Genomic DNA, 16,511 nt, shown 5'->3' with positions numbered 1-16,511 from the left:
TGCCTGAGGCAAAGGATCCAGTGTGGACTGAGACTCCTCTGGCTCCGAGTCTGAGCCCCAGTCCCAGGCCATCACAATCCAGACAAGGGGTGGTTTGGGCAGGAATCTGGATAGATTTGGAGAGGAGATATCTTTGGCAGTGGGGGGGTCTCTGTTTCTCTCCGCAAAGCAGATTCCTGGATCCTCTTTGCTGCTAAATGAGCAGCTCTGCCTAGGAGACCCTTTCCCACTTACATCCAAAACACCCATTGTGCTGCCTTCAGGCAAAACAGGGAACTAGGAATTGTCCCTCAGTTCCCACTACTGAAGGGTTTGGGTTTCTTGGGGGGGGGATCTGGATTGGGGTCAAAGGTGGCGGTGAAAAGCAACATAGAATAAATCTTCAAACTTTTTTTTTTTTTAAGATTAAAACAAATTTTGTTTATTGTAAAAATAAACACAGCTTTGTAATAACCCTGGCACATTCTGTTTTTACAAAGAGAGAGATTTACATAAAAAATGAGAATCACCCCGCCCACCCAATCCTTCAATCACAATTATATACAAAATGTTCATTAAGCAAAGTTTGCCTACTCCATAGCAACAATTGGCATCATTAACAAAGCAATGAACGGTGCTGATTGTATACAACTTTGTCTCCTTCCCCAGCCCTGCCGTTTGAACATGAGAAATTTTATTCTTAGGGTTTTTTTAAATTACCCTCTCCCTCTCCCTGGAAGGCCCATTAAAGTGCTTATGTAATGAAAGTCGGTTCAGTTCATTAAAAACTGTAAAGTTGTCTTGTTCTTGTGTAAAACAGAGATCGGTGTTTCTCTCCCCCTTGTAATATATATATCTTTTTACGAATGCTGTTTGGGAAATTCAGCCTAGCTCAGCCACTAGGAGCTGTCCGCTACTCATGTGGTGCTGAAAATCAGAAGCTCACCTCTGCTAAAATACAGATTTCTCTGACAACTCAGAAGCTGGCCTTTGGACCTGAACTCCTCTGCAAATGAGCATGGAATTCTTGCCCACATCCCACCAGACCCTTTTGGTCCCCTCCCTTCACATTCTTCCACCCGGACACCTCCAAAAAATGAATCAACAGGACAAGCCACAATGCTTGTGTCCAGCCACGTCTCTCGTTACTTTCAACTCTCTGCTGCACGAAGGAACCTTAACCTGAGTTTCCCAGAGCCCTTTCCAGAAAGAAAAAACCTCCCCACAAGGTCACAGCAGGATTTGCACCCACACCCCCAGGGTTTTACAGCATCCCGAAAGAAAGTCCCACGGAGTAGAAGCCCAGGCCTTTGAGCTTCTCCTCCGCCCGGGCTTTCTGCTTCAAGTGGACTTTGCTGTGCCTCTTCTTCTCGTCGCTCCTGGCAAACCGGCGCCCGCAGTCATCGCAGGAGAAGGGCTTCTCCCCCGTGTGCGTCCGGATGTGCGTGGTCAGGTGGTCGCTGCGGCTGAAGTTCCGCAGGCAGATGCGGCACTGGAAGGGCTTGTGGCCGGTGTGGATGCGCAGGTGGCGGTTGAGCTCGTCCGACCGCGCGAAACAACGGATGCAGTTCTCCACCGGGCAGGCGAAGGCTTTTTCATGGGGTTTGGGGCAGAAGCATTTGGAGGAGCACTTCCCCCTGCGAGGCTTCTTCTTTGGCTCTGGGACGGCTCCGGGGGTCCGGCTGGGGGCTAGGGGGTTGACCAAGGAGCCGGAGGAATGGGCCAGGAAGTCCGTCATGGGAGTTGATGGTGGGGTGTGGCTGGTGTGCAGCCTCTGGTCATTGGTGCTTGCCAGGTTTGGCATGACCTCAGCCTGGGGCAAAGAAGACTCAAAGTCTTGGATGAGCTGGGGCGGCAAATTGGGGATCTTGGCCTCTACAAAGTCGCTGGGGATCTGTGTGAGAGTGGAGAACCTTTCCGGCAGGCAAGTGAAGTCCAGATTGTGTCCGAAGGAACCCGACTGTTCGGGGAGTCCGTTGAGCTCTGACTGGCAGCTGACGGACAACACATTCTCAGTTTTTGATGCCAGTTGGGGGAACATTGTCTGGCTGGCCTCTGTGGGGCGGAATGTCTCTGAAGGAGTGTATTCTGCTGGTAGGTAATTCTGAGATTGGCTGAGAGGGTCCCAGTGGGAACAAGGAGATTTGAACTTCTCCAGGGATGGGGAGATGGCGGACAGCTTGATGTCCTGTTTGCTGTCCAACAGTTTTTCGCTAAAGAGGCATTGGGAAGAGGCCCCCACGTCGGAGGAAGGTTGGGCTTGCTGGATGGTGTCAGGGCTGGAGAACGTGGAATAGCTTTGCTCGGCTAACGACGGCCGCACAGAAATGTTCAGCTCGGGCTGGCAGGTGGAATAGAGGTCCAAATGGTTCTGAATGGCCTCTGGGACACTGTAGGCGGCATCCGGCTGCCTCTGGTGGGCCTCTGAAGACGAGAAGGGAGAAAGACCAAGGATGCCTGACATCAGGTTGAAGAGGGACTCCTGGTCTTGGCATTGCTCTGTCTTGATGAAAAAGCTGCCCGTATAGCTGACCGGTGGGGAGGGCTGTCTGGAGACGAAGTAGTAATCTGTGGTTTCAGGGTTCATTGTGGCTCCCATAAAGTCACCTGGAAAACAGAAACATGGGGTTTTCGTTACACATAGAATCATAGAACACCAGAGCTCCACAAGAAAAGGCAACAGAGGTTTCTGGGAAGGTGCGATGGCTCCTTAGGATGGTGGCACACATAGCTTTGCAAGCAGACGGCCCCGGCTTTAATCCTTCAGCCAAAAGAGTCCTGGCATCATGGAACTGTTGGAAGGTTTCCCAGGGGTCATCTGGTCTAACCCCTTGCAATGCAGCTAAACAGGTGGCCATCGGGTGGCAGGTGATGGGATGAGCCCCTTCCCTGACTGTGACATTGAAGATCAGGCACCAAATCAAGGACCCAGACCTGACCTAGGTGGACCAATAGCCTGAGCTGGTAGAATGTAGCTCCCCATGGCCCTGTTTCGTGCCCCAGATGCAATAGGGGTGAGGCATGTCCTCCTGTGGGGTGCCTGCAATGAGGCACTCGCTTGTTCAAGGTGGATTTGCAGCCTAATCCAGCAATTTGAGGTGGGTTATGATGCCCACGCGCACCTGACTCATTTGACCATCACAACACTTCTAGGAGGTGAGTTGGGCTCAAGGCTTCATGGACCCAGGGCTAGATCCCAGAGTTGGTCTCCATGGGCCAGGTCTTAATGGCTCCAGAGCATGTGAAATAAAGAAGGAAGGAAGAGTTCCTGAGCATGTGCAGAGTCTAAGCAGCTTTAACCAAGCCTCACGGGCTTGGGATCTGGGGGGTAAAAGCCTCCACCAGTTGCATTTCAACCTTGACCCATCCTTTGAGCAATTAACCATTGGTTAGACTGGGAGATAGCAAGTGGGTTGCCCTAGCGAAGAGACACGAGATGGGCTTGAGTCCATCTAGCTCAGAACTGTCTGCACTGACTGGCAGCAGCAATCCAAAGCTTCAGGCAGGTGTCCTTTTCAGCCCTACCTGGACATGTTACCTGCATGAAAGGTAGAGGGTCTACCACGGAGATAAGGACTTTCCCCTCTTGGACCCAAGCACAATTTTCAATCCAGTGCAGTGCATTTGCCAGAAAAGGGAGATTCTAAATGGGAAGAATCCAAATTTGGAGCAGTAGGGTGGTGTCAGCCTTTGCACGGGCTTCCTCAGCCACCAGGCCAGCCAATCTCTCGACCACCATTCCCTATCTGCGAAATGGGAATAATAATGTCCTTCTGTTCTGCAATTGGTTGAGCTACCTAGCAGGGAACTTGAAGAACCACCTCCTTTGTAAGTTTGGGGTTAAACGGTTCAACCAGCACCTGTCAAGAATGCTTTGAGCACATATAGAATCTGGTGGGCACAAAGCAGGGGTTGGATTGGATGGCCTCGTGGGAGCCCTTCTGGTTCTATTCTATGTTTCTTTCGTATTAACCTCCCCCCCTCACACACTTCTAGCCACGCAATTCTAATGAATGCCATCACAGTCGATTTTCAAACCACATTCCCCTACTAGCCCCCCCCCCATCGTTTTAAACAATTAACGGACTCTTAAATTTACCCTAACCATTATAACACCATCATTTTAGAGAAGGGCATTTGCCCGGGCCGCTGTGCGCTCACAAATCTGACGCCGGTCACCTGCCCCCCCGGCTTGCTTTCACGTGAAATAATCAGGTTACAAAATGCAGAGCAGGTCCATCCACCGCCCCGCCACCCCCCCCCCGACTTCCGAAGCTGAGATGGAGAAGGCTTCTCTTCCTTACCTGGGAGAAAATCAGAGGCTCCCTCCCTCGGCTGCTCCGTCAAAAGTTGGGACTCCTGGTCCTGCCCGGAGACGGAAGCGTCACCTGCTTTCAGCTGACGCTTGTCATACAGAGGGTCCTGGTGCGAGAAATCCATGGTGTTCAACATGTCCAAATTGAAGAAAATGAGATGGGGGGAGGGAATGGGGGGGCAAGGATGAGAGGAAAGCAGGAGGTGTGGAAGGGTGGAGAGAGCCCCCTCCCTGGCTGCTCAGAGGCCCCACCAAGCCAGAGGTCGCTTCAGCTCCAGGTGGGGTGAGTAAAGGAATCCTCCGACAGGTGGAAAGACGCCGGGATGCTGGTCCTCTGTAGCAGAGAGAGGAGGATGCTCTGAATTCCTAGGGAGCTGGGGGCTGTATCTGTATCCCAGGCCTCACCTGGGCTGAGCTCGGCAGGTGCGTCTCTCTCTCCCCTCTTCGGTGTTTGTAAGCAAAGAGCCGAGGAGACGCAGCCTGGGTTTATATATCTGCCTCTGATCTTCCGCTCTTCCATTTCTGGAGTTCCCCGAGCGAGGCTGCTGTGACATAAATGCCCATATATGGACTCAGGATGCAGGCGAGGGAGACCCAATAAGGAAATCTCTCCCTGTGACGTTTTAGCATCTTTTTTGGCGCCTGGGCTCTCGCCACCTCACTCCGCGCGCTCTCCCCTCCCCGCTCTCTGCTTTCCGAACAACAACAGTTCATATCTAGATGGTTAAGAAAAGGGGGGGGGGAGAGAAAATAAAACAAAATTGGCCGTCAGGAAGTTGGAAGCCTCCAGAAATCCTGCAAAATCCTGGAGGAGGGTGCCTAATCACCAGAACCACCCGGCGCCTGGTCCTCTCTGGGCTGCTACTGCCAGGCAATGCTTTGGCACGGACACCAAGGGGCGCTGTTGCGCAGTGGGACCAGATGGAAGCGGGCTTCCCCCTAGTCGAGGCGGCAGCTGCCAGTCTGAGGGTGCCCCAGGAGGGGAGATTTCTAGGTCACTGGCACAGGAAGATCAAGGTGAAAGAAGGCCAGGATCTCAGTGTTGGCAGAGCTCCACTTTTGGATGGAGAGGGACGGAGTCAGCTGAACGTTACCTCCTCATTTATAGAGTTATAGAGTTGGAAGGGGAACCCCAAGGTCATCCAGTCCAACCCCCTGCCATGCAGGAAGCCCAGCTAAAGAAATCCCTGACAGATGGCCATCCAAACTCTGCTTTGAGAACTCCAGCAACGGAGAGCCCATCGCCTACTGTTCCACCGGAACAAAGCAGTCTTACTTAACTGCTATGTTTTGTTGGTAATAATCCATTGCATTGAGAAAGCTCAGCAGTGGACAGACCTGGACATTTGAACCTCCTGGGGTTGCTCCCCCGTTTCATGGCCAGCCCTCCCCACCCTTCCCCAGAAAAAGGGGATGAGAAGAAGCGATACGCTATCTGGGCACATACTACATACGGTGCAAGGAAGACCACTGGCTCCAAACTTTTGCCAAAAGGCTGCAGCAGCCATCCCCCCAGTCAATTCTGCAAACTTCCCGCACTTCTGTTAATACAATCCTTACTGGCATGAGCCCCAAGCAGAGAGCAGGTGCAAAATAATAGGTGAACAGTGGCAGGTGGTTCAAGAAAGTGACCCACGCCACATGTGCAGGGGGAGAGGAGAGGGGCTTCCAGAGACCAAGCTGATCTGGGGTGAAATCACAGGAGCCCAGGAAGTCATCTTATATAGAGCCTGATCACTGGTCCACCAAGGGCAATACAGCCAGCACCGACTGACAGCAACTCCCAGGGCTACAACCAGGCTTCAGATTCCCAGGCGTACCAGGAGACGTTGAGGATTGAACCTGGAGCCTTCAGGGTGTCAACAATATGGATGAAAGATAGGATCATAATCAGAGTCATTTAAAAGCATTCCTTAATGATAAATCTGCCTTTGCTTTAGGGAAAATGTGTGGAGTAGGGGTTTATTCCAGCCCAACATATTTTCAGTTCCAGGGTTCGCTCCACTGTCAAGGATTAAAAAGCATCTGAACATGTGCAGAGTGCATTCTTCTATTCATTGAATTGGTGCAACCACCTGAGTAGGGGGAAGACTAGGTGTAGTGTTTACTTGCATGCCCACCAAACAGACAGGGAGTTAACATCTTCCATGGGCACAATGTTATTTATTATATCAACACATATCAACTATGGAACTCCCTGCCACAGGAAGCAGTGGTGGCCACCAAGCTGGATGGCCTCAAAAGAGGATGGGACAAATCCATGGAGGATGAAGCTATGGAGGAAGCAATGCTTCTGAATGCCAGTTGCTGGAAACCACAGGAGGGGAGAGTCTTGTGTTCGAATCCAGCTGCAGATTTCCCATTAGGGCATCTTGCTGGCCACTGGGAGAACAGGATGCTGGACTAGAAGTGGGCCACTGGCCTGATCCAGCAGGCTCTTCTCATCTTGTTATGCTATCGGTTGCATTATTATATGCTCTCCCTGCATACACTTCTTGCACCTGCATGTGATGTGTGTTATGCTCAGAGAGCTGAGCATGTATGCTATTAGAGAGACATGTTATCCAGACACACAGGAATGCATATGATTAATATATATCACCATTCCGGTCCACAAAAATCTTCGGCTGTAATAAATTGGCTAGTCACAAGACTCTTGGCTGTTTCCGTATGGAAACAGGAGCAGACAAACACACACACACTTGTGCACTTTATAAACATGTGTACACATGATGTGCCATGTATATATTTTACACACACACACACAGCATTTCACCAAGGCAGGAATGTGCCTCTTTAATTTTATTGTTGGTGTGGATTTATCTTACCTATGGAAGGAAATGCAGATGACACAACTTTGATGGCAGAAAGTGAGGAGGAATTAAAGAACCTTTTAATGAGGGTGAAAGAGAAGAGCGCAAAATATGGTCTGAAGCTCAACATCAAAAAACCAAGATCATGGCCACTGGTCCCATCACCTCCTGGTAAATAGAAGGGGAAGAAATGGAGGCAGTAAGAGATTTTACTTTCTTGGGCTCCATGATCACTGCAGATGGTGACAGCAGTCACAAAATTAAAAGACACCTGCTTCTTGGGAGAAAAGCAATGACAAACCTAGACAGCAGAGATAAAAAGCAGAGATATCACCTTGCTGACAAAGGTCCATATAGTTAAAGCTATGGTTTTCCCAGTAGTGAGGTATGGAAGTGAGAGCTGGACCATAAAGAAGGCTGATAGCCAAAGAATGGATGCTTTTGAATTATGGTGCTGGAGGAGACACTTGAGAGTCCCACGGACTGCAAGAAGATCAGACCAATCCATTCTGAAGGAAATCAGCCCTGAGTGCTCACTGGAAGGACAGATTGTGAAGATGAGGCTACCTCATGAGAAGAGAAGACTCCCTGGAAAAGACCCTGATGTTGGGAAAGATGGAGAGCACAAGGAGAAGGGGACGACAGAGGACGAGATGGTGGGACCGTGTTCTGGAAGCTACCAGCATGAGTTTGACCAAACCGCGGGAGGCAGTGGAAGACAGGAGTGCCTGGTGTGCTCTGGTCCAGGGGGTCACGAAGAGTCGGACACGACTAAACAACTAAACAACACATGGAAGGAAAAAGATAGACAGGTTCTGTTTGTGCAAACACTCAGCACAGAGACATTTGTATCTGTTGGATGCAGAGACAAATTAGGCAGTCATCTTCTCATGTTTGTACATGCAACACCACAGGTGTGTCTGTGGAAATTGTGCAATGTATAGATCGAGTAAAGTTTGTGCAGTGTATATATGTCCCTTGAACAGACGTATGGTTTATTCGCAAATATATACACTGGTACCTCGGTTTAAGAACAGTCTGGTTGAAGAACGATTCGGTTTACAAACTCCGCAAAACCGGAAATAGTGTCTTGGTTTGAGAACTTTACTTTAGTCTAAGAGCAGGAAAAGAACAGGAAAAGACCCTGATGTTGGGAAAGATGGTGGAGCCCTGAGAAGAAGGGGCCCAACCTCTTTAATGCAGGAATTTGTGGCTCTCCATCACGGGGAACGAACCTGCAACCTTGGCATCTTCAGCTCCCCACTCTAACCAGCTGAGCTATTCTAAAATGATACAAGAGGGACTCGTTGTTAAACAGCTCTGGGAAATGTATTTCCTTGAGGTGAACAGGGGTCTCCTAAGCACTACAGTTCCCAGGATGCTTTGGGGGAAGCCGTGGCTGGGGAATGCGCTTTGAATGCAAGCTGCATTATGTGGCCTCAGCCGTTGCTATTCATCTCACTTCGAATTGTAGAAAAGGCCGGCAGAAAACCTTCTCTGCTCAGGTGAACAAAGCCCAGTTAAGAAAGGTGCAGCTTATCATCTGACTGTGGATCTGGGTCGTCAGGAAAAGGCATCAGGACCAGCCTTCCCAAACAGCCTGCGCAGGATGCAAAGCGAAGCGTGGAAGGCTGAGCTTAAGGCAGAAAAGCAACAGGGAAAAAGCAAGGGGGAGGGAGGGGGGCGCAGAGCAGGAAGCGAATCAAACCAACACCTTCTGTGCTTCTAGAAGACGCTGGAGCGACGAGAGCCGCACTCAGGGCAAAAATAGCATAAGGTGAATGAGCGCCTGGGGAGATGTAAAGCTGCCTTGACAGCTTCCCTTAACAGGGTAGCTGCTTTTTGCCAAAGTCATTAAAGGCTGCTCCGTTGTGTAACCGCAGCTAAAGATGCCTTGCCACGGCCGGATCCTGTCAAGTGCTGATGATCTGTGCCCCTCCAGACATCAGCCGTATACACCTCAGTTGAAGAACAGTCCGGTTTAAGAACAATTCAGTTTACAAACTCTGTCTGCCTTCCCAATGACACAAATTCCCTGCACCCTGAGAGTCAGCCTCTCGGGGTGTGTGTGTGTGTGTGTGTGTGACGGAGCCCAAGTCCAAGTGGGGAGAAGACTGAGAGGTGATATTGTGACATGCCACAGCGGGGTGAGGTTCCAGGAGTGCTTACCTAGGGTTTATGTTTCCTTTTGGACAATGAAGCTCAGTAGAGACCGTGGTGAATGAACCACATCTGCCCCTTACTTTCCTCTACACCAGGGGTGTCCAAACTTTTTTCAAAGAGGGCCAGATTTGATGAAGTGAAGGGCCGTGAGGGCCAACCAAAGTTGTTGACTTTTTTTATAGGATCGAAGTTGTTGAGCCTTTTTTTACAATTTTACCCGAAGGTTGTTGAGCTTTATTTAGGATTGAAGTTGTTTTTTTCTGGATTTTTACCACAGGAAATAAACTGCCACATGAGCTGGATTAAACCGACCAGCGGGCCAGATTAGGCCCCTGAAATGGACTTTGGACATGCCTGCTCTACAGCATGCGCAGAAACCCCCTTCTTGACTGTTGAACCCACTACAGTGGTACCTCTGGATGTGAACGGGATCCATTCTGGAGCCCCATTCGCATCCAGAAGCGAACGCAACCCGCGTCCACACATCTGCGCATGTGCAGGTCATGATTCGCCGCTTCTGTGCATGTGCATGACGTCATTTTGACCACATGCGCATGCGGCGAAACCCGAAAGTAATGCGCTCCATTACTTCCAGGTCGCCACAGCGCGCAACCCGAAAATACTTATCCTGAAGCTACTTCAATCCGAGGAATGACTGTACTAGTCTCGTCTGCTCAACCTGCCGGATTTACTTAACTGACCAATCACGTCGGTTCTGCCCCCCAAAATTCTTGCCCCCCCAACCAGGTCCTGCCGCCTCAACAAAAATCCTGGCTACACCCATGTGCTGAAGCCCATGTGCCTATCTTTGCATGCAGGAGAAGTCCCTAACTTACAGAGGGTTTGAAACCCACTGGCTACCCTCACCTGTTTAGCTTGTGGGCAAGATAGGGGTGCCACATTCAGCAGCCAGTCCTGGGGTTCCCCACTGCTTGAGTTTAGTCTACTCAGCTTGCAAAAAGACTGAAGGTCTCCTGTGTTATTTCCCATGTGCAAAGGCTCCTCTCTCCCACCACTCAGGGAAATGAAGGGGGCGGGGACTCAGCAATCTATGGGATGCTGCACACCGGTCCAAGCAACCTGGAAGCAAGCAATGCTGAGCTTCCTCAAGAGGATGAGGATGCTGCGATGGTGGTACCCAGGCCCACCTGCTCTCTTGGAAGCTCCTCCGCAAAATGCATCCAAGACCTTGCTGTGCCAGCGATTTCTGAAAGGGATCCCATCTCCTCCCGAAGGTTGTCAGCTGAGCACCTGCTGACTTGCCCACCTGTCTGCCCACCTGGCCAAGATACCTGCCAGGAAGGAGTTCCCCTTTCAAGTCAGGTTTTTTTTTAAAGAAACAGCAGAGAAAAATCAATGGTGGATCTCAATGTTAGTGTAGCTTTGTTGACTTCTGCAAGGCATAATAATATTCATTTCTGCTTAGGTGTGTTTTTCAAAATGTCAGGGACTTAGTTATGGTCCACGTAGACTTCGAAGGACAGCTTTAAATGTGTCATGTGGGTGAAACCAGAGAGAGAGAAGGTGGCCAAGCCCTCCTTCCTCACCCACCACTGTAGAAAGAGAAAAGGTTGCCTGCCCCGGCTTAGGGGATGACCCATAGCTCCAGGGTGGAGAACCGTGGTGAGAAAACATGGAATGTTCAATGGAAATAATCTTAGGAAGCCGAAGCCTTGAAGAACTTCTGCTAGTCAGCACAATCAATATGTTACGAAAAAGGAGCAATGCAGAAGCGAGCTCCAGGTGGCTGGAATGGTAAACAGGAAGCTGATGTTTTGGGACTGTACCGTGGGAACCAGGGACGGTCTATTCAGTGCACTGAGCACCGGATGTTAGCTCAGAGTGTCACATGACCCTGTACTGGAAGTACATGGGTGGAGTTATTCTCTCTCTGCAGTTGGGATGAGAGGGTACAGACATGATTTCTCTGTACTGCTGGAAAGACAGGAATAAAAGTATGTAAATATATTTCTGTCTGTCTCTCCCCCCCCCCCTGGTGATGGGAGGGGGAGGAATGGTGTGTTCTTCTTCACGTTGGGAAGAATCGCCGATTGGAGACCTCCCCTGGTCTTGCCGGGAGTCGCAGACAGGAGGTCAACAAGGATTCAAGCCGGGCACCTGGAGGGTGGCCAAATTCCTCTGAACTTCGCTGGCTCTGCTGGCTTGAATTCAACACAATACTAGTGGGCTGGTTGGACCAATGATCTGGCTTTCCATTTTACAGGGAGGGCTGGCTGGTGCCCATTGGCAGGCAGAACCAACACTCGGGTTTCCCCCAATGCTCTTCCCAGCTGAGTCCTACAATGACAACACTGGTGCGAAGGAGGAGGTGGCGGCAGCCAGTGCTACTCCTTGGACAGGTGGTCAGTAAGGCAGGTGGGTGGGAGCAGGCTGAAAACAGGCTGAGAAACCTGGGGGCTTCACGCCATTTGCCCCAAAGAACCAACCAGAGCATATTTATATGACGTGGATGAATAGGCTTAGGATTTTATATAAGTTAAGTGATGAATCAATACGTATAATTTCAAAAGGTAAAGATGGAAAGATGTTAAAGCTAAAGGTAAATTTTATAAGAACTGTGATCTGGAAAACCGTTAAATGGATATGCATGGAAATTCAATCAAGGGGAAGCGAGGAAGTCACTTAACAATGTTAATGAGTATAATTTCTAATAGGATTATGATTTGTGTTTGTTTGTCTTGTTTGTTTATAATTTTGTGAAAATTAATTTAAAAAAATGGGGGGAAAGGACCATTTCTTTATATAAAACAAAAGGCTTGGGTGACTTGGAATCTCCTCTCCCCTTCCCAGAAGCATCAATGCATCTAGTCAAGCATCCTGTGGCCAAATTCACAGTGGTTTTCATAAAGTCCCTCGTGATAGTCTTGTGGAGAAGCTGGTAAAATGTGGGATGGATGAGGTAGCTGTTAGATGGATTGGTAGCTGGTTGACTGACCGAACCCAAAGAGTGTTCATTAATGGTTGCTCGTCATTCTGGAAAAATGTGACAAGTGGGATGCCACAGGGTTCTGTCCTGGGCCTGTTGTTGTTCAACATCTTTATTAATGACTTGGATGAAGGAATTGAGGGGATGCTCATCCAATTTGCAGATGACACCAAACTGGGAGAGGTAGCTAATGCCACAGAAGATAGAATCAGGATTGATGATTGGAGAATTGGGCTCAAACTAACAAAATGAAGTTCTTTAGGGACAAAGGTCAGGTTCTACACAGGAATAACAGCTGCACAAATCTCAGATGAGGGCCACTTGGCTTGCCAGTAGCAACATGTGAAAAGGCTCTGGGCGTCTTAGTGGACCACAAGCTTTACATGAGTCAATGGAAACTCCAGCAGGTGCAGAATGCCGCGGTGAGACTCCTTACAGGGTTCTCGCCACGGGATCACATTCACCCGGTGCTATACCAGCTGCACTGGCTCCCGGTGGAGTACAGGAACAGGTTTAAGGTGCTGGTTTTAACCTGTAAAGCCCTATACAGCCTAGAACCCTCATACCCATGGGACCGCATCTCCTGGTATGTCCCACGGAGGACCTTACGGTCAACAAACAAAAACATTTTGGAGGTCCCAGGCCACAGGGAGGTTAGGCTGGCCTCAACCAGAGCCAGGGCTTTTTTGGCCATGGCCCTGATCTGGTGGAACACTCTGTCACAAGAGACTAGGGCCCTGCGGGACTTGACATCTTTCTGCAAGGCCTGCAAAACAGAGCTGTTCCACCAAGCCTTTGGCCAAGGCACAGTCTGACCCCCTCCTTTGGTAATCCTCACAGAACTCTAGCCCAATGGTTGCCATGAATTTGATTTTGAATTGATTTTAAAATGAATTGATTTTAGAATGCTGTGTTACTTTTATTGTTGTTAACCGCTCTGAGCCTGGCTTTGTTTGGGGAGGGCGGGATATAAATAAATTATTATTATTATTATTATTATTATTATTATTATTATTATTAACTGTGTGATAGAGCAGCAAAACAGCTAATGATCTTCTAGGCTGCATCAACAGAAGTATAGTGTCCAGGTCAAGGAAAGTAATAGTTCAGCTCTATTTTGCCTTGATTATACCAAACCTGAAATACTATGTCCTGTTCTGGGTGCCACAAATTAAGAAGGATTTTGAAGAGCTGTAACATGTGCACAGGAGGGTGACCGGGATAATCAAGGGCCTGGAGACCAAGCCTTATGAGGAAAAGTTGAGAGAGTTTGGTTCCTTCCAACTCTTCAGTTCTGTGAAACATGCCTGTGCAAAACCTGCAAGAAAGATCTGAGCACAAAACCTCCCATGGTTTCCAGCAACTGGTATTCAGAGGGCAAAAAAAAAAAAGTTAATGGAATTCTAGGCTGCATCAACAGAAATATATTGTCCAGGCCAAGAGAAGGAAGAGTACCACTCTATTTGCAGATGGTGACAGCAGTCACAAAATTAAAAGACGCCTGCTTCTTGGGAGAAAAGCAATGACAAACCTAGACAGCATCTTAAAAAGCAGAGACATCACCTTGCCAACAAAGGTCTGTATAGTTAAACCTGTGGTTTTCCCAGTAGTGATGTATGGAAGTGAGAGCTGGACCATAAAGAAGGCTGATTGCCGAAGAATGGATGCTTTTGAATTATGGTGCTGGAGGAGATTCTTGAGAGTCTCATGGACTGCAGGATCAAACTTATCCATTCTTAAGGAAATCAGCCCTGAGGGCTCACTGGAAGGACAGATCGTGAAGCTGAGGCTCCAAGACTTTGGCTACCTCATGAGAAGAGAAGACTCCCTGAAAAAGACCTTGAGGTTGGGAAAGATGGAGGGCACAAGGAGAAGGGGATGACAGAGGACGAGATGGTTGGACAGTGTTCTCAAAGCTACCAGCATGAGTTTGACCAAACTGCGGGAGGCAGTGGAAGACAGGAGTGCCCGGCGTGCTCTGGTCCATGGGGTCACGAAGAGTCGGACACGACTAAACGACTAAACAACAACAACATTTTGCCTTGGTTAGACCACACCTGGAGTGCCGTGTCCAGATCTGGGTGCCACGGTCTAAGAAAACGCCCTCTCAATTTATCACAACTTAGCAAAAACATGACGTACATTCTTCTGATTTTTCTCCTTGCATAACTCTGAGGGCTAGAAACTCACCCCTTCCATTTTAAAAACGAAGACTCAGATTCTTGGAATTCCTGCTTACTTAGGCTGCACCAGAGGCCAAATTCCATGGTCTGTGATGCAAAAAACAGGCACAGGGCCCTATACGTCCCCTGATGGATATTCATTCTTCTAGTTAAGGAAACCAGTTGGCAGACTGGAGTCTCTGACCCCAGAAATGAGACCCCCATCTCACTGCCCGCTTCACTGTCCCCAAGACGTAGGACTGCAAATTTGGCAACTGGTCCCCCTAAGAAGCTCCCATTTCGGAACTGCCCTGCCCGCCCTCAACTCACCAGGACATCCTGAGATTTTGTGGTTTGGATCTGAGGGCCGCTTTGCCCCCTTTCCTACAACTGTCCAACCGACTCCTCCTCTCCTTTCAGGACAACTTCTAGAATGTGCATCTTGCAGGTTCCTATGGCAACCGGCACGTGGCCAGCCGGGAGCATCCTGGCACACGTCCCATCGCAGCTTTTCCACATCCCCGGCACAATCGTGATTTTCAGGGGGGAAACAAACGAGAAGGCAGAAGTAAACAGAGAAATGCATGACAAGGCCTCCCTTCTGACTGTTCGACACTTTACACCCTCTGTGTAAACAGTTGTCTCCCGCTGCGGATTCAGACCAGTGTAGGGAACATCCAAAGCAGTTTGCCGCAGGGAGCCTTGGAGTCCCATGGATAAGTTTCCAGGAGGATTTGGGGTTTGAGGAGGGAAGGATTTGTAAAGCGCTTGAATTCTTCTCTGCCTCGGGTCAAAACCTGAGCCAGAGAAGAATTTCTGAACCCCCCCCCCCACCTATAAGCCCTCACTGTTCCCCAAAGGGAGGCAAACCTGGGATTTGTTTTTATAAAAGAAGCCCTTGCTTGCAACTCGGAGATGTTGGCAGAAGAGCCATGGTACCAGGTGAGACCACCTGGGACAGGGCAGGGAGACTTTTCCAGTCCCATGACCACAATCTCATCCAGATCATCTTCCAGAAACTGGATGTCTGTGGTGGGCAGGGCCAGAGGCAAACAGAGGTGTAGCAGTAAATTTAAAGTTTACCTTTGTGATGCAGGGTTTTTTTATTGATTGGTGATGCAATGATATAATAATAATAATAATAATAATAATAATAATAATAATAATAATACCCTGCCCATCTGGCTGGGTTGCTCCAGTTACTCTGGAGCTGTGCTGGACTGTAAACAGGCATGGGACACACAACAATCATGTTTGTTCCTTTTAAGGTGGAATGGAATATCCTAACACTCACTCCCTGAAAAAGCCAAACTGAAGAATTTGTCAAAAATGTATGATCTGCTGCTGAAATGGAATACACAAGATGAAATGGTAAAATCAAGTATGATTAAATGGGCTCAGGACATTGGTCATAACATTATGTTCGCTGATTGGGAAAAGTTGTGGACCACCGGGTTGAAGTTTACGGCGTGTAACGCCTTAAGAGAAAATATAATGAAAATGATTTATAGGTGGTACATAACCCCAGTCAAGCTTGCAAAGATCTACCATTTGCCTGATAATAAATGTTGGAAATGTAAAGAAAAGGAAGGTACATTCTTTCACCTCTGGTGGACGTGCCCGAAGATTAAGGCATTCTGGGAAATGATTTATAATGAACTGAAAAAGGTATTTAAATATACTTTCCCCAAGAAACCAGAGGCCTTTCTCTTGGGTATTGTCGGCCAGGGGGTGTTAAAGACAGATACAATTTTTTTTATGTATGCTACAACAGCAGCTAGAATACTTATTGCAAAGTACTGGAAGACACAGGATCTACCCACACTGGAAGAATGGCAGATGAAGGTGATGGACTACATGGGTTTGGCAGAAATGACGAGCAGAATCCGAGACCAGGGAAGAGAAGCGGCGGAAGAGGAATGGAAGAAGTTTAAGGATTACTTAAAGAAATACTATAAAATTAATGACAGTTAGAATGATGTTGGGTTTAAAATAAATGGTTACTATTAGTAATGGTTAAGACAAAGAGAATAAGGATGATTAACATAAATTTATAGTAAAATAAGGGAAGATTCGCTGAATAATTGTAAGAACTTGGAATACAGAAACGGGAAGCAAGAGGAAGTCGAGGA

The 16,511-nt window shown here is 48.6% G+C and overlaps 1 protein-coding gene across 2 annotated transcripts; it reads right to left on the bottom strand.

Annotated features, from left to right (window-relative positions):
* Window positions 1-867: 867 nt before the first annotated feature.
* Window positions 868-14,794, bottom strand: EGR4 (early growth response 4). 2 transcript variants are annotated; one of them, XM_053402126.1, is made up of 3 exons: window positions 14,710-14,794; window positions 4,284-5,010; window positions 868-2,586 (listed from the first exon to the last, which is right to left on the bottom strand). In XM_053402126.1, the coding sequence occupies exons 2-3, from the start codon at window positions 4,429-4,431 to the stop codon at window positions 1,244-1,246; spliced, it is 1,491 nt and encodes a 496-aa protein (XP_053258101.1). In that variant the 5' UTR covers window positions 4,432-5,010; window positions 14,710-14,794; the 3' UTR covers window positions 868-1,243. The 2 variants fall into 2 exon arrangements, with proteins under 2 accessions (XP_053258101.1, XP_053258102.1); XM_053402127.1 differs by having other exon boundaries at window positions 4,284-4,401; window positions 14,710-14,788.
* Between the last annotated feature and the right edge of the window lie 1,717 nt (window positions 14,795-16,511).

Source organism: Podarcis raffonei, chromosome 9 (assembly GCF_027172205.1).
Source record: "Podarcis raffonei isolate rPodRaf1 chromosome 9, rPodRaf1.pri, whole genome shotgun sequence".
NCBI lineage: Eukaryota > Metazoa > Chordata > Lepidosauria > Squamata > Lacertidae > Podarcis > Podarcis raffonei.
Note: the sequence above shows the minus strand (reverse complement) of the source record. Positions and strands in the feature narration are given on the sequence as shown.